At 40.8% G+C, this 26579-nt stretch overlaps 1 protein-coding gene across 4 annotated transcripts in view; it reads left to right on the forward strand.

Moving 5' to 3' along the window:
- Window positions 1-14453, forward strand: part of Atp7a (ATPase, Cu++ transporting, alpha polypeptide) — a 100938-nt gene extending 86485 nt beyond the window's left edge. For 2 of the 4 annotated variants that reach the window (NM_001109757.2, NM_009726.5), the window contains exons 18-23: window positions 1382-1528; window positions 4544-4686; window positions 6527-6730; window positions 7882-7999; window positions 9635-9737; window positions 10631-14452. In NM_001109757.2, the coding sequence (NP_001103227.1) occupies window positions 1382-1528; window positions 4544-4686; window positions 6527-6730; window positions 7882-7999; window positions 9635-9737; window positions 10631-10907 (992 nt within the window). In that variant the 3' untranslated portion in view covers window positions 10908-14452. Of the gene's footprint in view, window positions 1-1381; window positions 1529-4543; window positions 4687-6526; window positions 6731-7881; window positions 8000-9634; window positions 9738-10630 lie in introns of all 4 variants that reach the window. The other 2 variants (XM_030251205.1, XM_030251206.1) reach the window with 1 other exon arrangement.
- Window positions 14454-26579: the final 12126 nt, after the last annotated feature.

The following is a 26579-nucleotide window of genomic DNA, read 5'->3' on the forward strand; positions in this document are numbered from 1 at the left end:
ATAAGTTAGTTACATGTGATTGTTTAACTTTTGATTTAATCAAATTTAGTTTAATGTAAAGTCCAGCTCTTTAATTATATTGGCCCTCAATAGCCACATGTGTTGCCTAGTGGCTATAGAATTAAAAAGAATGGGTGTAGAGCATTTCCATTATTGCTGGAACAACTGTTCCAACATCATTAGTTTACTAAAGATCACGGAAACACTGTGGGAATAGTTCATTAGAATAGTAGAGACTAAAGCTTTACTAGAATGGGTTCAAAGAGAATAGGAAGAGGTGAGTTAGAAACAGTTCGTAGGGGAAGTGCTTTTGAGCAGTTCTGCTGTGCACGGAAGCAGAGGTATGACAGCTAGACCACTGATACGAAAGGGTTCTTCTGCTTTTAAAGATAGGACAATATGCAGCAGAGATGGCAGAAAATGATTATTCAGGAAGGAGAGAAAAAAAGTAGGCAAAGAAGGGTAACCTAGCATACAGGTAGAGAGACTGGCCTTCAGCAGGCTCAGGCTCTGTTTATAACAGGGGGAACAAGTTGGGTTCACCTAGGAGGCACAGGAGCTGGGACAATTTAGCCATGACAGATTCTCTTATGATAGTATCATGGATGAGAATGGGGGAGGAAAAGTTAGAGATTTCAAAGGAGAGGCGATTTCAAATGGTCATCCTGAAGAAATAGATTGAGTGCACTAGAGACATGTAGTCAAGCATCTGTCCATCAGAGGTAAGAGCTCACTTAAAATTAGTGTGGCGCACACCTTTAATCCCAGGACTCAGGAGGTAGAGACAGGTGGATCTCTGAATTTGAGACCAGCCTGGTCTAGTGTGGGTTCTAGGACAGCCAAGGGTATACAGAAAAACCCTGTCTTAAAAAAACAAAACCAGTTAAACAGAAATTAGTAGTTACGAGTTTAAAATGAGACATCAACACAATTGCATATTTACATGCAGCTCTAGACTTTCAGATTCTGATTTACAATTAGTATTTGAATCTTGGTGGAGGGTCCAAGAGAAAACCTCAGTAAGGAGGGAATCTCTGAGCTAATAACATTCTTACCCCTCCCCCAATCCCTGGTCTTGCTGGAGATTGAATCTAGAGCCTCACTCATGCCACTGCGCTGTATTCTTGGCCTTTGAACTGGCATGTCAACAGTATGGTGGAATTTGTTATCTGGAGAGAAAGGTTAAGGACACTGAGTGTCCATAGCAACATAGGCTCAGAGGTATGGAAGAGCAGAACATATTCCTGGAAAACTTTATCACTGTTAGGTTATATTCTACCAAAACTACACTGTGACTGCAAAGTTAGGCAGGAAGAACTTGCCTCATGAGATGGATTTAAAGGTTAAATAAACTTACTGAATGTTATTTCTGTGCTTCTAGATGCTGTTAATACTCAGCAGTACAAAGTCCTCATTGGTAACCGGGAATGGATGATTAGAAATGGTCTTGTCATAAGTAATGATGTAGATGAATCTATGATTGAACATGAAAGAAGAGGTCGGACTGCTGTCTTGGTGACAATCGATGGTAAAGTTTCTCTGAACTACACTGACACAATTGTGATCTCAGTCATCGTTTTATGTGTCTACAAGACTTAAACTATGAAGTTTATTTCAAAGAGGCTTGAATTCGAAGTTAAAGGATTACAAACTATGATTGTTACTAATTAAGGGTCTTCTCATCAGCTGTTGTGGCACATGCACATGCAAACCTGAGAGAGGCAGATTGTGACCTTAAGGACTACAGAGGGAGACTATCTCATAAAACAAGTCAGCCAGGCATAGTGGTACATGCCTGTAATCGTAGCATTTAGGAGTTGGAAACAGGAGGACCAGCAGTTGAAGGGTCGGCTTTATAGTGAGTTCAAAGGTAACCTCTGCTACATGAGACCCTGTCTTAAAAAGACAAGACAAAAGCAAAACACTAAATTGGAAAAAAAAAAGATAAAACAACCTCAGGTTGGACCCTAAGTTTAATTCCTAGCACGACAAAAGGGGGGGGCGGCCTTTAAAAACGTACCTTGCGGCCAGACATAGTGATTCACATCTTTTAATGTCAGCACTGGGAAGCAGTTAGGCAGAATTCTGTTAGTTCAAGGTTAGCCTGCTCTACATAGCAAGTTCCGGAAACCCCAAAGCTACATGCTGAGACATGTCTCAAAAAAGTTTTCTTGCATTTTTCACCTTTGTTCTTTTCTTCCCTTGCTTGAAAGTTAATCATGGATTTAAACAAGATTAAATGGCAGAAGTTGAATAATAAGAGTAAAATAATATTAATAATCTTACCATTCTAATATAGCACGAGTTTTAATTTCATGTGTTCTACTGCTGGTTTGTTGGTATATTTATATATCTTTTATATATTTATAATGCTGCTGTTTTTACTTTCTTGCATTTGTGTATATGTGGTGTATGCATGCATATGTTTGGGTGTGTGAACATGTGTAAGGGTGCAAGTACATGCACGTGTAGGCCAGATATTGGATACCTTCCTTGATGGCTTTCAGCCTTATATATTGAGGCAAGGTCTTATGCTGAATTTGGACTGTGTTTTCCCTAGTCAAGCCAGCCAGCTTATTCCAGTCAGTCTTTGTCTGACCCTTTGACATTACAGGCAGTCAGCAAAACTCACCCAGCTTTTTCCCTGGGTTCTAAAGATGCAAACGCAGGTCTCATGTTTCTGTGACAAGCATGTTACCTTTGAATCTTCTCCCCAGTCTTCTTTGATTTTTGAGATGAAGTTCCATGTATCCCAAGATGTCCTTAAACTTGATATGTAGCCAAGAAAGCCCTTGAACTTCTGATCTTCTTTGTACTTTCCAAGTGCTGGGTTTGTATTGTGCACCAGCACACCTGGTTTATCTGTGCTGGCGACTGACACTACAGCCTTGTCCCAACTGAACTCCATCTCCAGCCTCGTACCACTTCTCATATATACGTTTTATATGTAAGATTTATGTCAATCAAGTTGGATAAACACTTTAAATCTTATGGGGGGGATGCTGAAAAGCTGGTTTAGTGACTAAGAGCACTTAACTGTTCTTGAACAGGATCAGAGTTTGTTCCTGAGGACCCATGTTAGGTTGTTCAGAGCTGCCTGTAATCCTTGCTCCAGCAGATCTGTCCCCCTCTTCTGGTGTCTGTGTGCATACTTGCATACAGACTAGACATCAACATATACATACAAATTAAATCTTTAAAAAAACCCTTTAAAAATCCTGTTGGGGATGTAGCTCCTCAGTAGACGACTTGGCTAGCATGCATGAGGCCATGGGTTTCATATCTAGTGTAGGGAGAAAAAAGGGAAAAAGCAAGTTCCTAAGTTAAAACTCTCGTTCCACACACAAAAATAACTAAGGTTTCTTATACACATACTATTGTGCTGTGGTTTATTTTACTTGAGGAAATATTTTTAATGTTATTATACAATTGCATTATATATTTATTTCTGCAGTTCTAGAGACAAAACACAGGACAGTATATTCTGGACATGCACTTTACAAATAAGGCTACACCCCATAATTCTAAAATATTATTTTAATCTTTGTGAAGTATAACCATTCCCATGTTGTTGACAGTGTATTCTCTTTTTACTTGCTGTATCTATTGTGTGTATGTATGTATCTGTCTGCCTGTATATATCAGAGCACATATGTTCCACAGTACAGAGGTGAAGGTCAAAGGACAAGTATTAAGAATCCTTTCAACATATGGATCTTTAAGATCAAACTCAGGTTGTCAGGGAAGCCCCCTAATTCACTGAGCCATCCCTACTGGCCAGAATAGTGCAATAAACATACGTAAAAGCTTTAGGTGTTCCCTATTTGTTAGAGTAAATTTCCAGTCTGATAATATTTACTCAACATTTGTAATCCTTGCAAGGTATGAACTTTGTAACTTAATTTAGGGTATGAGAAAAAGCGGAGAATAACATTTTCCTCCATTGTACTGTGTATGTGTGCGCTTGCACGCGTGTGCGCTCATGTACGCGCACACACACACATGGTAGCCAGAGAACAGTAGACGTCTTGCCTTGTTATTCTCTACCTTGGTCCCTTAAGCCAGCGTCTCTCAACCTAACAGCAAGCAAGCCCCAGCGCTACTGTCTTGACCCTACTGCCCAGTATTAAGGTTTCAGAATTTGAGTCCTCATACAACTTCCCCCTAATACAAAATACCAGTTTTATCCCTGTTCACCTGTTAGTTTTGCATGCTGTTTGCTTCTAAATCAGCTAAAATGTGTTTAATATCTGAGAGTGTATTTTTTAATGTTCAGGAACATCTTTCCATTTTCTTGCTACTACTACCTTCATTAAATATACCTTCTTTATGAATTTTCCACAGCCAAATATGAAAGCTTATCACAGAACATGTGGTATAAAGTTTGTTCAAGATCAGGATGTTTTGAGTTAAACCAGTTCTCAACAGCTTAACAAAATTCATTTCTTTCTGAAATTTTATTCTATTATTTATTCTGTTATTATTTATTCTCTTACTCTTCATTCACCGTATTCCAACTGTTTTTCTGCTGTTCCTATATTAGATGAGCTGTGTGGCTTGATTGCTATTGCTGATACTGTGAAACCTGAGGCCGAGTTGGCTGTACACATTCTGAAATCTATGGGTTTAGAAGTAGTTCTGATGACTGGAGACAACAGTAAAACTGCTCGGTCTATTGCTTCTCAGGTAAACTGGTATACTTAGTTATTGGGATAAGAACATGTGCTAACATTTGACTCTTAAGAATGTCACCTTACTTACTGTTTGCATTAATTACCAAGTAGATATTTCTAACTGCTTAAAAACAATCAGGATGATATGGTACAAGGACCTTGTATGTTACTGATGTAAGTGAAAAGGTATTTGCTTAGCTTGTAGGATATTTGACTGACATTGCTGCACACTGGTTTCTGTTGATGCTTCCTTTGAAATGATGCACAAGCCTTCACCATCCCCTACTGTAAACACTGCCACTGTATAAGGTTCCTCTTTGATATGTTTTGGATGCCACCAGTGAACTCTTTTCTTTGACATACCTTTTTTCTTAAGCCTACATTTGTTTAGCCTCCAATATTTTTCAATTAAAAAAAACAACTTAGAATGCCTTTTCTCCTAGTAGATATGTATGTAGTGTGTATGTGTTTACATGCATGTGACATACATTGTACACAGATCAGAGGACAATCTTGTGGGAGTTGGTTCTCTTCTTTACTGTATAGATTCTAAGGACTAACCTTGGGCCATCAGGCTTGATGGTAAATACCTTTACCCACTGAGCCATCTTGATGGCCCCCTTTCTAGTAAATTACAGAAGGACTATATGAGCATATTCTCATGTAAAAATATGAAAGTTGTAAAGAATTTGTAACATTTTCCACATTCCCCTGTATGTGAGTATAGAGTTCTGCTACTTCAGCACTAATTGGATCATTTTATAGTTTATTTAGTAGGATATGTATGTGTGTGTGTGTGTGTGTTTGTGTGTATATATGTATATATGTGTATATACATACACACACACATATATACATATATACATATATACATATACATATATATATATATATACACACACACATATATATATGTATGTGTGTATGTATGTATTTTTTCAATGTTCCCCAGATCTTAGCATATAAAATTGTATCATTTCTTCTAGACTGCTGCATGGAATTCTATAGTACAGATGGATAATAATTTATGTTGCCATTTCCCTAGTAGTGGACATTTAGGTAGTTTTTAATTTTTCATTTTTTAAACAGGCAATAAAAAATGTTCTTGACATATTTGGACACAAAAAGAGTCTGTCCAGAGTACAGTTAAAAGTTGATTTTCTTCCAGAGCAGATGATGTGCACACTTTGACAAATTCTGTCCACCTGAAGCAGTGTCATTCTGTCCAATACAAACAGTGCAGAAGATTGTTCACTGGCTGGAGAGATAACTCTGCCCTTAAGAGAACTAGCTGCTCTTGCAGAGGACCCAGGTTTGGTTCCCAACACACATACAGTAGCCCAAAACTGTCTTTAATTGCAGTTATTGGGCATCCAGCACCCACTTCTGGCCTCTCTAAGCACCAGGCACACATACAGTGTTGTCACATATACACAGGCAAAACATTCATAAGATAAAAATGAATAAGTCTTATAAAAAGGAAGAATGTCAGGGCTGGAGAGATGGCTCATCAGTTAAAAGCAATGGCGGCACTTCAAGAGAACCCAGGTTCAATTCTTAGCATCCACATGGCAGCTTACAGCTCTCTGTAACTCCAATTCCAGGGGATCCTATACCCTCACACGGGCATACATGCAGCCAAAACTCCAATGCACATAAAATAAAAATAAATAATTTTAAAATATAAAAAGAGGAATGCTTATTTCTCTCCATTATAACTGGATTATTTTTAGTCTTTTAAAATGCAAGTATTTGACAGGTTAAAAATGATGGCTAATTATCCTGAGCTCAGCATTATTTGCAGTGCTTACTATTACTTCCTGAAGTGGATTGAGTTGATCTTCTTCTCATAGGTTGGCATTACTAAGGTGTTTGCTGAAGTTCTACCTTCCCACAAAGTTGCTAAGGTGAAGCAGCTCCAAGAGGAGGGCAAACGTGTAGCAATGGTAGGAGATGGAATCAATGACTCCCCAGCTCTGGCAATGGCAAACGTTGGAATTGCCATAGGCACAGGCACAGATGTAGCCATTGAAGCAGCTGATGTGGTTTTGATAAGGGTAAGTCTTGGAGCTCCCCTGGTGCAGTGAGTTAGCGGGCAGTACTTACACACTAAGAGTGGGTACGTCCTGTGGTCTGATGTGTGAGGAGCGGCAGATTGCCTGACATGGTTAGCGGTAATACTGTAAACATACTACGTAGTAATCCTTCCTCGAGTCCCATGTTCCTAGCTATGAAGACCAGAGTTTGGAGTAGATGGATGGTTACTCTCACTACTTAACATCCTGACTTTCTCAGGCCAGCAATACAAATGAGAATAACAAGCTTCTTTTCCTTTTTCTTTTTTTTTTTAACAATTTTTTTTTTTTTTTTTTTTGGTTTTTCGAGACAGGGTTTCTCTGTATAGCCCTGGCTGTCCTGGAACTCAGAAATCCACCTGCCTCTGCCTCCTGAGTGCTGGGATTAAAGGCATGCACCACCACACCCAGCTCAACAATTATTTTTTTATTAGCTATTTTCTTCATTTTTATTTCTTTTTTTTTTTTTTTAAAGATTTATTTATTATTATATGTAAGTACACTGTAGCTGTCTTCAGACACTCCAGAAGAGGGCGCCAGATCTTGTTACGGATGGTTATGAGCCACCATGTGGTTGCTGGGATTTGAACTCTGGACCTTCGGAAGAGCAGTCGGGTGCTCTTACCCACTGAGCCATCTCACCAGCCCTCATTTTTATTTCTAATGCTATCCCAAAAATCCCCTATACCCTCCCTCGCCCTGCTCTCCAACCCACCCACTCCCACTTCCTGGCCCTAGTGTTCCCCTGTACTGAGGCAGATAATCTTCACAAGACCAAGGGCCTCTCCTCCCAATGATGGCCGACTAGGCCATCTTCTACTACATATGCAGCTAGAGACATGAGCTCTGGGGGGTACTGGTTAGCTCATATTGAATAACAAGCTTCTGTTGTGAGAAATAAGATTTAACAATAATATAGTTCTCTGCAACAATGTTCACTGACAACCATGAAAATATTTTCAGAACCTTCAAAAAAAAAATCTTCCGACCTTGACTTAAGGCCTAGCAGTATCTGAAATTCGTACTCAATTCCCAGTTTGTCCCACAACATATGCAATTCTGTTGTACCGTGACATGTAGAGACGGTCCTAATGAATTGGAATGTTACTAATATCACTGATCTCTCTTCTCAGAATGACCTTCTGGATGTTGTGGCAAGTATTGACTTGTCAAGGAAAACAGTCAAGAGGATTCGAATCAATTTTGTCTTTGCTCTAATTTATAATCTGGTTGGAATTCCCATCGCTGCTGGTATGTGAGTCTTCACAGTTTTTAGTTTTGTGGTTAAAGTCATTAGATACCTGTAACATTGGAAGAACAGGCTTACCGTTTTTTAGTTCTGACCTTAGTTTTTACATATACCCTGCTAGTGTGATGAGTGGCACTGTTAAAAGCAGTAATGTTCAACAAACTTTATTATAGCCTAAACATTTGTAACATCTTGATACTGTTAAAATTTTCCCTCTATTATAATTTGAAATTTTTCACACTTAAGTAAATGTTGAAAATATGGTACAGAAAATCTGTACTGACGTACATAATTAAAAATAAATATTTTTAAAATAAAATATGTATATATAATAATACTTACTCACTTATTTTTACTGCATAAAAGGAATTTATGCATAATTTTGCTCTTGTCACATAGTTCTGAATTTCCTGCTTTTCGGGTAATGTTCTGTTGTAGTCAGCAGGTATTCTTTTAGACTGGCAGATCAGGTGACAGAGTGACTATAGGAATGTGAGTGATAAACACTAACAGACTTGTGCAATAATCGTCCGTGACTTTCCTACATTAATAATGACAGAGAAAATTCTCAAAGAACTAATTAAAAAAAACCTTTCTCCTTCTTTCTGGCTTGAAATGTAAACTAACTACAGAGATGTTTAGCCCAGGGGCACATAAATGCCTACAAAGCAATGTCCAGTAAGATTAAATCATGCAGTAAAAGATTTTTTAAAAATCATCTAAGTGATGATTACCATATGAAAAATAGAAAAATCCAGGTAAGCTCATAAAATTAAATGTTCAAATCTATATCCACATAAGAGCAACTATTAAAATGTCTACTGAAACCTAGTGTGTTTGGACGCATTGGCTCACATCTATAATCCCAGCATTTGAGATGCCAAGGCAGGAGGATGGCAGTAAGTTCAAACCTAGCCTGGTATACTGCGTTCCAGATGTCAGGGCTACATAGCATGGCATTGCCTCAAAAAACTTAGATTGGCAGATGGGTACAAACACACACACAGACAGATTGAAAATTTTAACTTAAAACAAAAAAGTTGGCCCAATTATGACACTTCATGCCTAATTTAATCTCAGTCTTAGAAGAAAGCACTTACACAGTTCTCTGTGAGTTTAAGTCCAGACAGGGCTCCATAGTGAGATGTTGCCTCAAAAAGAAAGGAAGGAAGGAAGAAAGAAAAGAGGAAGAAAAGAGAAAGCATGTGTGTGTGTGTGTGTGTGTGTGTGTGTGAGTGTGTGAGTGTGAGTGGGGGGGAGAGGGAGATTGGTTTAGTAGAGCATGGCAGGGTGACTGCACCTGTGCCTACACAGGGCTGGCAGGCTGGAGGAGACAAGCTGGCCAGTGTCTGGGAATCCCCGTACACTGGAAAGTGAAGACTACCCAGCGACAGCTGTTGGCACACAGCAGTCTCCCTCCTGGCATGCACCCTAGGGAAACTCTTAAACATGAGTACATGAAATATCCACAAGAATATTTATGGCAGCACTCTACTAAGGAAAAATTGACAGCAGCACACATCTCCACAAACAAGAGGATAAAACACTGATGTCATGACAAAGTAAATTGTGCATGTGTTGGAAATGTGTTGATGATTCATTTAGTACTGCCTACCCTTATCTAAACTTGTTTCCAGGAGTTTTCCTGCCCATCGGTTTGGTTTTACAACCCTGGATGGGATCCGCAGCAATGGCCGCTTCATCTGTCTCTGTAGTCCTTTCTTCCCTTTTCCTCAAGCTGTGAGTAGGATGGCACACTTATATTGTTATTTCATAGGGTGTCTTTGTGTTGTTGGGGTATGCCAAAATAATTGTGTATGTGTGTCTGACGTGCATGTGTGTGCATGTAGGTATGCACATGTATACACATGTACATAGAGATCAGAGGACAACATCGAGTGTCTTCTATTTTTCTTTACATTATATTTTGAGTCAGAGTCTCTGACTGAATCTGGGGTTCACCAGTTCAGTTAAAGTGGAAATGAGCCTCCAGACTGCTTCACCTCTGTAGTGCTAGGATCACAGGTGCCAGGCACCACACTCAGCTTTTATGTGGCGCTGGGGATTCAAACTCAGGTTCTTGAGTCTTGTATAGCAAGCACTTTATTCACTGAGCTGTCTTCCCAGACTTCCAAACAACTAGGGAGGGGGGATGTGGGGAGGAGGAACCCTGGGAGGGGGACCTAGAAGGGGGCAGCATTTGGCATATAAATATATAAATAAATTTAAAATAAAAAAATAAATTTTAATAAAGAAAGAGAAAGATAAAAAGAATTATTAGGTAGTAACTAGTAAATATTAGCAAGCTGTGTGTGGTGGTGCACACTTGTAATCCCAGCACTCAGAGGAAGGGGTGAGAGAACCAAATAGTCTAGCCTTAGCTACATAGTAAAGATACTGTCTCAAAACAAAAAGAAAAAAAGCTAAGTAGTTGTTATTTTTATGTAGTGTATACATTGCAGACATAAGCCCAAAGTGGACCTCACTGTCATATAGTAGCTTTGAGAAATAGGACTTTGGATTTTGTGGCAGCATGAAGTTCAGTCCAAGCAAGTTTTGTAGCAGTAGCCACTTTTGTTTGTACGTACACCAAGCATCTACCTAACATCTGATTGCTTTAAATTTATATGCAGTTACAGGAAACCTACGTATGACAATTATGAGTTGCATCCCCGGAGCCACACAGGACAGAGGAGTCCTTCAGAAATCAGTGTTCACGTTGGAATAGATGACACCTCAAGAAATTCTCCAAGGCTGGGTTTGCTGGACCGGATTGTCAACTATAGCAGAGCCTCCATAAATTCACTGCTGTCTGACAAGCGCTCCCTGAACAGCGTTGTTACTAGTGAACCTGACAAGCACTCGCTTCTGGTGGGCGACTTCCGGGAAGATGATGACACCACACTGTAAAAAGCCTTGGGGGATGCTGCTAGTTAAAGTTCACGTGCACTGACACAGCACTTACGTTGATGTAGAAGGATCTTATGTCAATCTCATGCTCTTACGTGCAGGATTCTATCTGAGTTGTATTTGGTAATGGTGAAAATATCTTTCTCAGGGCAGGAGCTCTGAACCTGGCATTATCTAGAAGAAGTTCCCAGCAGTTTTTGTTTCATTAGCGATACAGAGGGGAGAACAGTAAGTTTAGAACAAGCTCTATAGTTAGAAGTTGCTAATGTGCTGCTAATATGGCAGATCATTTTTATTTGACCAAAAAAAAAAAAAAAGTGCCCAAAGACAGGACGATTAAAAATGTGAAGATTTGAGAGCATGATTTTGAAGGTATTCTTGAGCCTATATACTTGCCCCACTGGGGAGCAATGGTTTTCAAAGCACTGTACAAAGCACCTAGTTTAGAAGGAAAACAGTTGCAACTGTCTCAAAACAGATGTGCCTTATTTATTGTAGGCTTGCTTTCACCTCATAATTCATGTGTCATTGTCCTTTAGTTCCTAAGAGCCTGCAGGATGGCTTTTGTCACCTCCTTTCAAGTGAGCCAAGTTTAGGTGGTTTTTCCTTGATAAAAATAACTGACAACAATCACTTGGAATGAGGCAGGAGAATTACAAGTTCAAAGCCAGACACTAAGACCCTGTCTTAAAACATTTTCGTAGCTGGCAGCTCTTCTGAAATCTTACTTTTCTCATCCTACTGTGTCGTTCAGAAGACCATAAGATCTACAGGGTTCTGTACCCTCTTGTTTCTCCACTGTTGTCAGAAATCTCAAAATCTTCCTTCAGTTTCCCCAGCCCTGTGCTAGCTTTCAGTTCAGCTTTGTTCACAGTAGATGCAGTCTCTCCATCAGTCCCAGTCGAGAAACTTAGAACCTCTCTCACTGAAAAATTCTTCAAAGATTAACACTAATATATTAACATATACGGGCCATAGAAAAGTATGTGGTCTCATTAAATTCATCTTTTGGGATATAATCACTTGGCTGGTATATTATAATTTAATAAAATTTTAGTCGCCTCTGTTTTAAATAACTTATCAAAATGACTTTAAAATATTCTCATCGCACAGAGCTGCTTTTATCAAAATACACACCAAACTGTAATAGAGAAATCAGAATATTCCTGGTTTATGATATCTTGTAGTTAAGTATGTTGTTCTGTCATTCAAAATATTTGTGTTTATAAACTCTTAATCTTTTATTTTCATGTACTTTAAGCTACTAGCATAATGTCTAACATATAATTTGTGCTCTGAAAATGTTCATTTCTCCTTTTCAAGTCAATATTGAGTATAAAAATCATGTTTTATATTACTGGAATATAAAGTGAAATGGAGAATGGGTTTTGTCCACTCCACCACTTTTCTCTCTTATTCCTTCACACCCAACACCCACAAACGTTTACATTTTTCAATGCTGTCTTTCCAGATTTGGAAAAGACCTAACTTCTATCTTAGCTATCTTAGAGAGGTGAAACTTTTGATGAAGGTGCTATTAATCTAGAAAGGCAAACCTGTTTTAATGAAGTATGAATAAGTTTATATGCTTAAACTGTATTTTAAACCAATACTTATGCCGTCTTAAGAGTTTGAGTTTGTATATTTGTTTCTTAATTCTAGGAGATCATCATAATATAGCTCATTGGCTTCTAGAAGAGAGAGCTAAACTATAGATGTCCAGTAGTTTTTTCTTGCTCTGCATCCATGAGAACATAAGTCCCCCAGTCGTCAGCCAGTTTCTCCTTCTGTTCTGTATATGTTGTTGAGTCCTCCTCCTGCCTCCACATCAAGTTATAGGGCAGTGAGAACAGCATTTCAGGTCTCACTACCAGAAAAGAACCTGTTGGAGAGAGGCTGTATTCCTTAGAGAGGAGGGTCTTTTAGAGAGGAGATCAAGCACGTTACTTTCAGTTGGCCACTGGTTTAAGTAATGGGCCACTGCTCAGAACAGGTTTTGTAAGTGCATGTATGTGTGTGTATGTGTATGTATATACACATGTATATACACACACACACATACATGCATACAGAGAGAGACAGCCGGAGAGACAGAGACAGAGAGGGGGAGAGAGCATACATCTTTCGAGGTTCTTTATACTTTCCTTGCCACTCTTCTGAATTCACTCAGCAACCGTTGTCCCTGTCAGAAGGCGCCATGGACACTTTGCTGTCCAGTGCTAATGCGGATTCAGCTAGGGGCCACCTTTTAACTTAAATATCCAAAGATGCCTTTTGAATTTAAGATTAAAACACAGCTAGAATATTTACTCTTGTAGTTTGAAAAGGATAGTTGTTAGGTGTGAAATAGAAATGTTGCTTTTCCTACTTTAGTATCACCATTTTAGGAAGTTACATTTGATGCCTTATGAACAAATAATTTTATATTATGCTTTAATTTTTTAAAAATTTTCTTCATTCAGATAGATATAGAGAATGATTGAAATAGCACTATAGACACGATGTTTCCAAAAATGTGACTGTGCATATATTTTCTGTACACAGCTTAAAATCAAAAACGTATAGTAGAGGATTTTTCCATTACGTGTAGATTCTGTTTTAAAATTATTTTTCATATTTATTTTACTTATTTTACTCTACTTTGTTATTTTTTTGTATGAGGCATCTGGTTAAAGCTTAAGCTGCTTCTCTTCTTCCTCTTCCTCCTCCTCTTCCTCCTCCTCCTCTCCCTCTTCCTTCTCTTCTTCCTTCTCCTTTTTATACAGACATTCCTCATAATCACTCCTTTGAGTTATTTTGCTTTCTGTATTAAAAAACATACTTCTTTACCAAATATCGATAGATAGATAGATAGATAGATAGATAGATAGATAGATAGATAGATAGATAGATAGATAGATAGATAGATAGATTGATTCATGCCAAATCTTTACCAACTTTTACACTAACTTTCTTAAGTCCTTTCGTCTGGTATGAGTAGCTAGCTATAACACAAAGCATGAATTCTTATTTCTCAATCACATTAGCTTCTTTAATGATGTTGATAATAATTGACTTTTGTAGCCAGAGCCAGGTGTCTCAACCTTGTGTTTTTAAAGAAATGTATTATGAAATTTTGGTTAGAATCCAAAACAGGAGCGGGCAACTTTGTGCAATATTTCGTTTCTGTAGTTTAGTTTGTTTTTTCTCATGTGCATGTAATTGATATTTCTGCCGAAGATGTGCCTTCAACTTTATAATTATAGTGTTGTTTAAAAAAAAAATGTTGTCAAGTGTCGCTGTGTTAAGTCATCCAGCCCCCTCTATCAGCAGATCCACACTGCCCTCGCTGTGCTAGTGTGGTTGTCTGGCTGTTGTTTCAGCTGTAAATCCGTGCTGTGTCAGGATCAGAGGCAGCAGCCCACATTCAGGTAGGGGACAAAAATCTGTTGTCTCTCAGATCCCGCTGCCCTGCTGCTGTCACTTAGAACACGAAACAAAGGAATGTGCATGATCTCTTCTCCTTTGTAGTGTCTAATAAATTCTTGAGACGGTGTCTCCCCTCCATGAGCTTTGCTTGATTTGGGGGAGCCCTAGGTGCTGTGAAGATCCCATTTACTGCCTGAACTTTTTCTGGGGAAGTGTGAGTGAATGTCCGCTCACCGCAGATAGAGCACTAACAACAAACAGGCTTGCTGAGCCCGTGCATTTATTGGGCTTACCGGCAGGAACCTAAGTGACCCCCACGCAGCTTAATTACTGAAAGTCTCACACCACAGCCGTTTTGTCACCTCCTGACGCCATGTACAGCTGGCCAGAAACCTATACAGGTGGGAGAGAGGTGCGAGAGCCAATAGCTGAGATCTAGTGTGAGGGTCTGAGGACACTCCTCATTCCTTTTATGAAGGAATGATTAACCAGATCTCAGGGCTCCTTTGAGTAGTCCCAGCTGCCATGCTTGGAGGAGGACAATGGTCAACCCTACACAACATGTGTTCACAGACCCAGTGCACCCTTACATTTAAAAGGCTTTTTAAAAAAACCTCAATTGTGAAAGCTAATTTCCATACCCAATGTATAGGATAATTCAGTCAGAAAAGGAAAACCAGGGATCAGGATGGCTGTCTCTGGATTGGGCTCTTGCTCTCTTTCTTTTTTTTTTAAATGTAGATAATATTTTTATTGGATATTTTCTTTATTTGCATTTCAAATGTTAGCCCCTTTCCCGGTTTCCCCTCCACAAACCCCCTATCCCATCCCCCATCCCCCTTCTATGAGGGTGCTCCCCCACCCACTCACACCTCACCGCCCTGGCATCCCCCTATGCTGCAGCATCCATCCTTCCCAGGACCAAGGGCCTCTCCTCCCACTGATGCCAGATAAGGCTGTCCTCTGCAACATATGCAGCTAGAGCCATGGGTTACACTCTTATGTTCCCATTTCTCATCGCTTTATGCAAGGAGCAGCAGTGCAGCTGATGAGGTTTCAAAACCTTCCATATCTACCAAAGTGAAGGAGCCTTTGTCCTGGGAATGCTAGGTTAAGACATCAGAGGTCCTCGGAATGAGGGTAGATACTGAGAAATAGGACTGTCTCTGCTTTCATTGGACCTGCCAACCTTGCTGTATGGTTTTATCTTTCAATTTGTAGACAGGGATCATGGATTGGAAGGGAGTTACAAAAGGCAAGTCCCCTCACCCCCTTTTTGAAACAGCATTCTGTTTTGTAACCTTGGCTGGCCTGGAAGTTTCCATATAGACCTTGGTTGGCCATGAACTCATGGCTGCCACTGGGTTTAAGGCATGTGCTACCATGCTTGCCTGAAAGGGAAGACTCTTGACAAGGCTGAAAGAGCTAGGTAACAGCAGCAGCTGATGGAAACTCCCTCTCAAGCTGACAGAAACGTTTGCAATTGACTGAGCAGCCTTTGGCATTCTGTACCTATTACCCTCAAGTGGTGTCAGTTTAATTGTCAGCACTCTCTGTCCCTCAGATGACCAAGGCTGATCTATAAACTCAAGTGCTATCCTCACCCAATCAAAACACCCAGTTTCTTCATTGCCACATACAGTCACCAAGTATAACAGAAAAGCTAAGGTTAACTCAATCCATTCTAAAGGAACAATGCCTTTCAGGGCTTGCCAGAGGGATTCGCAATTTATGTGGAAAGCATTCTTTAACACCAAATGACTATAACAACTGAAATAACAGGCCACATATGTAGAGAACATTTGGGGCCCGATGTGCCCAAAGATCTAGCTGAGTGCAGTAGCTCACACCTGTTATTGGAGCCCTCGGGAGGCAGAGGTAGGAGGGCTGTTTGAGTAGCTGAAGGTACATGCTGAATTCTAGGCCAGCTTGGGCTAAAGTGTCAGATCTTGTCTTAATAAGTTGTTACCTTAGATTCCAGGAGATCTGGAGTCCAAAAAGGGAAGCAGTGCAAAAACTAGTGTTAGTAAAGTTGTACTTCCTTCAGAGGCACTCCAGTGCCTTGAGGGTTTGAGGCTACCGAAAGCTGCCTTGACCTATGGCTTCTTCATGGTATTGCTCCATCTTCTAGTTCCACTGTTGTACTATTAGCTCTAATACCATCATCACTCTTCTTATAGTGACTTGCAAGATTATTTTGGGTCTACTAAGTTCGTCTATGGTGATTTCCTCGGGTGCAGATCTTCAACTTAATCATAGCTACAAAATCCCTTTTGCACCAAAGCCACTAAAGTCATAGCTTCTGGGAATTAGGACATCTTGGGGGCCTATCATGGAATCCATAGTCAACTTAATGACTTGGCCTGAAAGTTTCCTCAAGGGCAAAATGAGAATAATGCTGACTTCTTTGGGGAATTAATTGTAAGGCTTACCAAGAATGGAAGTGATGTTCCTTTTCCTTTTAATTTTTTTGTTTTTATTTATTTATTTATTTCGAGACAGGGTTTCTCTGTGTAGCCCTGGCTGTCCTGGAACTCACTCTGTTGACCAGGCTGGCCTCGAACTCAGAAATCCACCTGCCTCTGCCTCCCAAGTGCTGCGATTAAAGGCGTGCACCACCACCGCCCAGCTGTTCCTTCTTTTATGAAGCAGAGTTAGGGTTTGTTAAAGATAATTTAAAATAGAGTTTAAGCATGAGAGTTAGGAGAATGAGACCCTCCAGAAGAAAGTAAGACACACCCTTAACTGTGGGTGTGGACTTCTCGAAGAGAGTCACTGGAATGGGTATTGCAAAAAACATCGTGGTTACTGTTGTTGCTTCCTTGGCCTGAGCATAAGGAAAGAGAAACTGGCCATACCACTTGGGTGTGTTGGTCTTTTCTGGTATAGAGCTGTTTAAGTTGTTAATTATATGTGTCACAGCTTTTCTCTTGCCTTTAAGAAACCTTCCTATAGTGTGAGTAAGGAGCACCAAAATACCAGTCTCCTTGCCAAGAGCATATACTTTTGGGTGCTTAAATTTAACAGTGTTAGCCTTCTCTTCCCCCCACCCCCATAATTTTTGTTCTTTGTATATATGCCAGTTCCACTAAAATAACACTTCCTCATTGAACTGTAGCAGAGTACTTTTGTATATTTAACATAACTCTTGGGCAAAGAGGTTCCTTCAAATAATTAACAAAACCTAACTGCCTCTGCTTAAAATAGATGTGTTTGTTCCTTGGTGAGTTGAACCACTATGATAAGAAAAAGAGCGTATGGATTCATAGAAGGAACACCTTATTAAAGAGAACACCCCTGCTACAGACAGCCATGATGGTATCCCAAAGAGAAGGAGAGTGACCCTTCACTTCCCAGAATGTTAGAAGAGTTACAACATTATCATGGGCAGTGATGGATTCTCGGAGAGAGAAAGCACTTCTGATTCCAAAGAGCAAAGGGGGAAATTCTTACTCTTACAAGTTTTCAGAGTGGAAGGCAGTTCAGTTCCATGCTACATGACCTTGACTTCATGCTACAAGTCAAGAAATCAGTGGTAAAGTCTAGCTACACCTCAAGGCTGTATTGGGTCTGAGCAATAGGGAAGGCTGACCAGGCCTCATCCTGTAACCGAGAACACTTAGCTCTCTGAGAACTTAGGGGTTGCAGCACAGCTGATTGTCAAGTCCCTGGAGAGATGTACATGTCCTGACTACAGGGAGAAGTAAAGGCTGCTGAGATGTGTGATCTAATACCAATGGGTCACATTTTGGCTCCTGCTCCTAGGCCTGTCAGATAGCTTACTGGGTAAAGGCACTTGCCACATAAGCCTCATGACCTGAGTTTTGGGGGAAGGAGAGAGTTGACTCCACTGTTTTGTCCCCTAACCTCCATGTGAGTGCTGTGGTATGTATGTAAACACACACACACACACACACACACACACACACACACACACACACAATTTAAAAAAATCTTGCCGGGCGGTGGTGGCACACGCCTTTAATCCCAGCACTTGGGAGGCAGAGGCAGGCGGATTTCTGAGTTCGAGGCCAGCCTGGTCTACAAAGTGAGTTCCAGGACAGCCAGGGCTACACAGAGAATCCCTGTCTCGAAAAACCAAAAAAAAAAAAAAAAATCTTTTAATTCTTGCTACTCCCAGGGTGGACCCAGACTTACCAGTGTTAGCATCCCCTGGGAGCTTGTGGGAAATTCAAGTTCTCAAACCCCACCCTAGACTGAACATGTGTGTTGACAGAGTCCCAGATGACTTATATAAACCTATTTTAGCATTCACTGTAATCCTAGCACCCAGGAGGTTGAAACAGGGAACCAGAAGTTCAAGGCCAGTCTTGAGTGCCAATTTTGCTGCGGGCCCCATCACTGTCAGAGAAGATACAGGAAGGGAGGAAGGTAAGAAGGAAGAAAGGCCAACCACTGCTTAGCACTTGAGAAAGAGGCAGAGACCACCCTAAGATCCTTAAGGCTCTCTTCCTTTCTCCACAGAAAGCACCAACAAAAAAGCAATTAGTACCTTACACGCTGAATTTCACTGTGCCTTGGGATGTGTTAGAAATACTGATAAAACTGTCAAGGACACACCTTCAGTAGTCGTCATCTGTCTTTCTCCCTCTCTCCTATAAACTCAGGGTAGAATTTACATTTAAAATTTGCCCAGATATTTCTGTTAAAAAATGAAGGTTCTTTCTTCATTCTTTCATTGTTTCAACAAATATTGAATATCATATATGAGGTGCCATTCTAAATGTTGATGATACATAGGGCATAAAACATTCAAAACAAAAAACCAAAGCATTGTCCCAAGGATCTTCGATTCTGGTGTAGTGAGACGCAAATAAAATAGCATGATAGATGATAATAATTTGCATTCATTTTCTGTCAGTGTGATAAAATATGTAGAGAGGATCTATTTATCTTCCGGAGTGGGAAGGAGACAGAGAGAGATAGACTTTGGCTCTTTTCCACCTTCCTCCAAGGGTGGAGTGGATGAACAGCATACAGAATAAATGGGAGCTACTTTATTGTCAGTTTGGGATTATAACAATCAAATGGGTAAAACAACTTAAAACTGATTGTCACGTGGGGTTTAAATGAAACAAGTTGGAACTCATAACACGCGGGATGGTGGCTGAGAGCTGTTATAGACAGAGAAAAATTGTACCTCAAACTCCTGGAAGACTCTCGGATGCCAATCAAGACCTATTCTTTGCAGAGCAAGTCTATAGCCCTGGCAGCAGGTGATCTCTGGAGCGTCGGGAAGCTGCCACATCTGGAACCTGGAGTCTGCCTCAGAATTCTTGTCTGAATCTGAAACCTGGAGTCTTAGAGGCTGAGGCAGGGATGAGGAATCCCCTCTGCCAGCAGGGCGTTCTGATTGCTTGATTATCTTACTACATCACACCAATCAGGGAAGAGCTGTCAAAAATTACTGGCAATTCCGGTTATTATGGAAGTCTATGTAGGCCCCTAGCAGCTCTTTTTCCAACCTGGTAGTACTTAGGTAAAAAGCTCTGCCTTGGAGAACATTTTAGATCCAAACTATAGTAGCCACCAATGGAAAAATGAACAGGGAAGGGGACACAGGGAATACTGGAGAGGAGTTGCTATTTAAGGTCTTCAGAGACATACCTACTGAAAATCTAGCATTAGAGAAAACCCTTGGAGTCAGGAGAGTTTGCCATGAAGAGACATAAGAGGAGACCATTAGAGGAGGAGGAGGATACTATATGGTACACATATTTAAAAGATGTCTGCTGTTTATCAGAAATTCAAATAGAACTGGATGCCTTGTTAAATTATCTGTCAGCCCTATTGAGGAAGCACAGAAACAATAATGGTGAACGGCAGTGGATATGGCTCATCAGGGTGGCAGCAATGGAGGAGATTCCTGGCCCCTGATTTCATTATAAAGTAAGAGAAGAGTCAAGGACAACTCCTTGTTTTGTTTTGGTTTTTTGTTGTGTGTGTGTGTGTGTGTGTGTGTGTGTGTGTGTGTGTGTGTGTGTGTTTTAAGAAGGCTGTGGCCAGGCATGGTGGCACATACACTCGGGAGGCAGAGGCAGGGTGATCTTTGTGAGTTCAAGGCCAGCTTGGTCTACATAGTGAGTTCTAAGATATCCAGGGCTACATAGAGAGACCCTGTCTCCAAAAGAAAATGATGTAATTAATTGGGTGTAGTAGGGCATAACTACAGGCTTAGCTACTCTAGAAGTTGAGGCAGAAGTAATTACTTGACCTGGGAAGTTCAAAGCCAGCCTGGGTAATATAGTGAGGCATTGTCTCAACAAACAAGGCTGAGGCTATCATTTACTAAAATAAGGAAGACTGCAGGTGGAATGGGTTGAGTTTGGTGGGCAGGAGAGAAAGGAAGGTGAAATGTTCACTCTTGGCTGTAATTGTGATATATCCAATGCTGTCCCAGAGGAGATATGAAATAAGTAAGTGAATATACAAAATTTGAATTGTGAGATATATAAAATACAAAATCAATATGTGAGCCTATGGGTGACATTTCTCATTCAAGCCATAATGGTGGGCATTCCAAAAATATATTTGAGAGTTAACTCAGTACCTGCTACTTTTTCAGGAGACCAGGCATGTGCATGGTATATGGACATCATTCAGACAAAACACCCATACACATTTTGAAAATATTTTTTTAAAAATCTCAACTTAAATGGATGTGATTCATTTTATATTCCTTGATTATTTGTGTGTGTGTGTGTGTGTGTGTGTGTGTGTGTGTGTGTGTGTGATGCTGAGGATGGAATCTAGGTCCTTGAGTATTCTAGGAAAGCACCCTGTCGCAGAGCTACATCCCTGACCCTTCATTGCTGTTGTGAGGATCACCTAAACTTGAGCTCCTCCTGTTTCAGTTAACAGCATCCACTGGGCTCTTTATAGCTAAAGGAAATCAAGTTTCTCAGTTCATCTTGTGATGACTTCTTGCTGCACCAGCATTGGTAAGCAGTTTGTAGAACTGTGTTCCTTTGTATGCCAGTATTAGCCACATAACTCATTTTGCAAGAGATTTGAAAAGCAGAAGTGAAGCAACATCTCCACAGTGATTTATCTATTTATTCTGGGAAAGCCGGTGACTTGCCTGGAGCACTGCGGTGGTTAGCACACATTGTTGCTGGCCCCTGGCTCACCTTGGTGTGGGTGGTGCCTGGCCCCACAGATCTTTAGCCACCACTAGAGCCCCTCTAACAGCTGGTGTTAAAGCCAGAACAGGTACAAGTGCAGCCTGTGAAGGTACCACCTTCTTCTCTTCCCCCTCAGCCGTTCACAGCAGCTGGAGAGACCGTGCTGGTCATGGCTCTCCTTAGCACCCTGGCTGGCCTTGGCAGCCTGAATACTCAGGCTTCTGTGCAAGGAAGAAAGTCAATCTCAAAGGAAGCAGAAGGGAAGAGAGCAATGCTCCAATTGGAAGATTTTCATATTTCAATGTGGCATTTAAATCCATGGCGCTGCTTTTGGTTGCTTTTCTTTTCCTAAATGCAGTCTCCGGGTGTTTCCGCACTTAGAGACAACTGATGGTAATGTTGTGATAGGTGCCCTTTAAGATTTTTCTTTTGCACACAATCAAAGCCCAATCAAAGTGGTTTTTCCCCTGTGGCTGAGCAACTGGAGTAGTGAAACTTAGCAGCCACTAGTTTTTCTCGCTAGAGACAGTCCCCACCCACAGATCCCTACCCTCTGTGAAAGGCAGTGGTTGGGTTAGCTGCAACCTTTGCATTAGAGAAGTAACATGGGTGGGGTTAGAAAATGAGGGTAAGGGAGAGCCCACACTTAACAAGATAGGGCATAGAGTTTAATCCCTAGCATCATAAAAGAAAGCAACTCTATCCACACCCACAAATATGCATATATATATATTAAAGTAACTATGCTTTCAGGTACAAGCCAAAAATTCTCCCAAAAGAAACAAATGAGGCAGCCAACAAGCAGGTAGGTATAGGTGCAGGTTCAGAATCAATATCGTTTCTCTGTGGCTTTGGGAACATGCAGGAGTACGCGGTTGAGATGAGTGTAACATGACTCAGAACTTCCGGTCAGATGCCTTGTGAGAAAGTCATGTTTCCTCCAGCTAGACGGGAGCTGTCATCTGCACTATACCATGGCACTTGCCATAGCTGACAGATGCTTTTGCAGCAGCTGTTCTTCAGTGTGCTGCCCTCCCTGACTGCTGCTTCATGGTCACCAGCTTTTAATTACTATGGGGGCTGTGTGAAAGTGACCTTGAGACGTTCCCTTCTTCCAGCCAGCCTAAGACCTGTGTGCCTGTCCACTGGGGTCAGCTTCTCACCATTAGATATGAACCTTTAACCTCGAGAAGAGGTGGGGAACAGGGAAGTGAGCTGAGCAGATGAGGAACTCACAGCTCCTCTTGTTCGTCGACACGGCAGAATAATAAAATATGCAGTCAGTCGGGGATTATCATCAGAGTGGCTTCCTCTGGCAGGAGCAGATGCAGAAACCCACAGCCACGCATTAGGCTGAGCTCAGGGAACCCCATGGAAGAAGAGGAAGAAGAATTGTAGGAGCCATAGGAGTCCATGGACACCACAAAGAAACCTACAAAATTAACTAACCTGGGCTCATAGGGGCTCACAGAGACTGAACAAACAGCCAGAGAGCCTGCATGGGGTTTACCTAGGTCCTCTGCATATATGTTATGGTTGTTAGTTAACTTGGTGTTCTTGTGGGACTCCTAATAGTGGGGATGGGAGCTGACTCTTGCGTGCTTTATGGACCCTTTTACTGGGTTCCCTAGTCCAGCCTTAATAGACACCTAGTTTTTTTTTTGTTGTTGTTGTTGGGTTTTTTTTGGTTTTTGTTTTTGTTTTGTTTGTTTGTTTGTTTTGTTTTTTTGAGACAGGGTTTCTCTGTGTAGCCCTGGCTGCCCTGGAACTCACTTTGTAGACTAGGCTGGCCTCGAACTCAGAAATCTGCCTGCCTCTGCCTCCCAAGTGCTGGGATTAAAGGTGTGTGCCACCACTGCCTGGCTTAGATACCTAGTTTTTTTTTTTTTTTTTTTTTTTTTTTTTTTTTTTTTTTTTTTACTTCTTCTACACTTTATTTTTATTTTTTTTTTGCATTGTTTCCCTTACCTGTCACTTTTTATTTTTTTTTTATTTTTTTTTCCATTTTTTATTAGGTATTTAACTCATTTACATTTCCAATGCTATACCAAAAGTCCCCCATATCCACCCACCCCCACTCCCCTGCCCACCCACTCCCCCTTTTTGGCCCTGGTGTTCCCCTGTACTGGGGCATATAGAGTTTGCAAGTCCAATGGGCCTCTCTTCCCAGTGATGGCCGACTAGGCCATCTTTTGATATATATGCAGCTAGAGTCAAGAGCTCCGGGGTACTGGTTAGTTCATAATGTTGTTCCACCTATAGGGTTGCAGATCCCTTTAGATACCTAGTTTTATTGCATCTTGTTATGCTGGTTTTGGATAGTATCCCTGGGAGGCCTGCTCTTTTCTGAAGGGAAATGGAGGAGGAGTGGATCTGAGGGAGAGGGAGTGGGGAAGGGAATGGGAGGAGTGTAGGAAGGGGAAACTGTGGTCAGGATGCATTGTATAAGAAAAAAATGAAAAGAATATATATATATATATATATATATATATATATATGTTGTATGTATAATTTTTTCTTTTTTCATATGTGTATGTATATATGTATATATATATGAATGATATGTACTGGGGAAATAGCAGAGACCTAAAGTCTTCTGGGCTCCTACTACATGATTTGATTGACATTTTTGCTCACAAGGTTGAGGTAATGGGAAACAGTAGTGGAGCTCACTTTTGTTCCCATGGTTGTCCTAGCCAAAGATAACAAAGATAAGATTAAAGCTCTTTTCATCTTCCCCCACCTCTTTCCTATATCTCTGACCTGGTTAAGTAGTCTAACCTCTGAGCAGAGTATAGGTTCTCTCACATAGCAACCCATTTGAAACTTCTTTTTGTGTCTGCCCCACTTCCCAGATCTCTTAAAGGTATACTATGCACCGTTAGCCTGAGCCATTCTTCTTCAGGCAATATAACCAACATATCTTTTTAACATCCTGACTTTCTGTAAAATCAACTTTGATAAGGTTCGTTTTAAACTGTGGGCCTGAAGCTGGGTGAATAGCACCGTGGATAAGAGTGTCTGCTGCAGCCGGGCGTGGAGGCGCACGCCTTTAAACCCAGCACTCCAGAGGCAGAGGCAGAGGCAGAGGCAGGCGGATTTCTGAGTTCGAGGCCAGCCTGGTCTACAAAGTGAGTTCCAGGACAGCCAGAGCTACAGAGAAACCCTGTCTCGAAAAAACAAAACAAAACAAAACAAAACAAAACAAAACAAAACAAAACAAAACAAAGCAAAGCAAAGCAAAGCAAAGCAAAGCAAAACAAAACAAAACAAAACAAAACAAAACAAAACAAAACAAAACGAGTGTCTGCTGCAGTCATGAGAACCTGCGTTCACATCCTCAGTATCTACAAACAAAGCTGGATGTGGCCGTCTTTGTCTATAATCCCAGTGCTGGGGGGAGGACTGCTGGGGCTTAGTGAGAGATTCTCTCTCAAGAGAAGACAGTGATAGAGCAGGACCCCCAAACAGCCTCCTCTGGCACACCTGCACAAATGTGTGCATATGCAACATGCAAATTAAAAATCTAAGGAAATTAAAAATAAAATAAATTACCAAAATTGTGGTCCTCACCGGGGATATATCTTGCTGGAAGGATGCATGTATATATGTGTGTGTGTATATAAATGTATGCATGTATGTATGTATGTATGTATGTATGTATATGTAGCTCAGTGGTAGAATGCTTATCTAACATGCATATGCATAAAAACCGGAGTTCAATGTCCAGTATTAGAAAAACAAGAGTGAGTTAGTTCTAAGCCAGCCTGGTCTAGAGAGAGAGACCTCCCCCTCAATCTCTGAAAACCAAGAAAGAAGCCCTTGAAACTGTTGCAGGCTTGCCAGTGCTGAACACAGTGATCCCGGTGAGATTAAATTTTGAGGGAAGTGTTGTTAGTGCTGCTTTTCTGATCAACTAAACTTGCTAAGTGTTCTTCAGTTGGGTACTATGAACAGGCTTCCCACTATATTTTGGAAATAATCTCTTAAGAGCAAACATACTTGTAAAAGAGTTTAGCAACTATTTATGGTCTACTACCTTTGGAAGGCAGAGGTTAATTTCTGTTGCTCTCCAGCATAACTGGCACATAAGAAGTTTGTGGAATCGGAAAACTCACACCTTTAAATTTACCCTGATTTGATTGTGCAATGTACTTGCCACATTTTCTCGAGTTATATAAGCAAAGTAGATGCGCGAGGTGTTTAGAGTCTTCACACTCGCGATAATGTTAATTTAGAGTCTGAATGTGTAATTCAGTGCTAGGGCATCAGCTTGTTTAGAAAGGACCAGGCCTCAGGCTCCATCTGCAGCACTGCCAGAAGCAGTTAGGGAAGAGCCGAGAGGGACGATCTGTAGTGTGCCAACAGAGGCTTTCCTCGGCGAGCCGCTCACTTCCAAGTCTTCTTTCAAATGATGTGTCTGAATTTTGCCAGAAACTGCTTCAAATCAGCATTTGTCACTTTGTCTGTGGTTTCACTTCTCCATTTCCTTTAGAAACCCATTCATGTCGACAGAAAAAGCAGAAACAGACTAGGAATGAGGCACATTTTTTTGTTCTGTCATGGAAAGCAGTATACCATCTATCTGTCTGTCTGTCTGTCTCTGTCTGTCTGTCTGTCTGTCTATCTCCTTTTCCTGGTAGCTCACATTCCAGAGGAAAGCACCTTGTTATTTTGTCTTGTTTTCTGAGTCATTCTCTTCCCCATGGACTACCGCTTTTCACTTTCTGTTCTCAGGTTCCACCCCCCCCACCCAACCTTGACAAAATCACAAGTGAAAGCAAATTTATCAGTATATCATCTGGATCATTTTTGATTTTATCTTCTCTATTTTAGGTCCTTAAATCTTCTTTTTCTTTTTTTGTAAATAAATATTCATTTGCAATCGTCACATTCTTTGGGGATTGTATTCCTTTTTATACACCCTCATTAGGAGATCATACTATATTTATTTTTTTCCTAATTTTTTGAACTTGATGATGATGATAATGATGATGATGGTTTTTGGAACAGGATATCTCTGTGCAGCTCTGGCTGTCCTAGAAGTAGCTCTGTGAGCCAGGCTGGTCTCAAACTCAGAGATCTTCCTTCCTTCCTTGGCCTCTCAAATACTGGCATT

The sequence above is a fragment of the Mus musculus genome, chromosome X (genome assembly GCF_000001635.26).
Source record: "Mus musculus strain C57BL/6J chromosome X, GRCm38.p6 C57BL/6J".
In the NCBI taxonomy this organism is placed as follows: domain Eukaryota; kingdom Metazoa; phylum Chordata; class Mammalia; order Rodentia; family Muridae; genus Mus; species Mus musculus.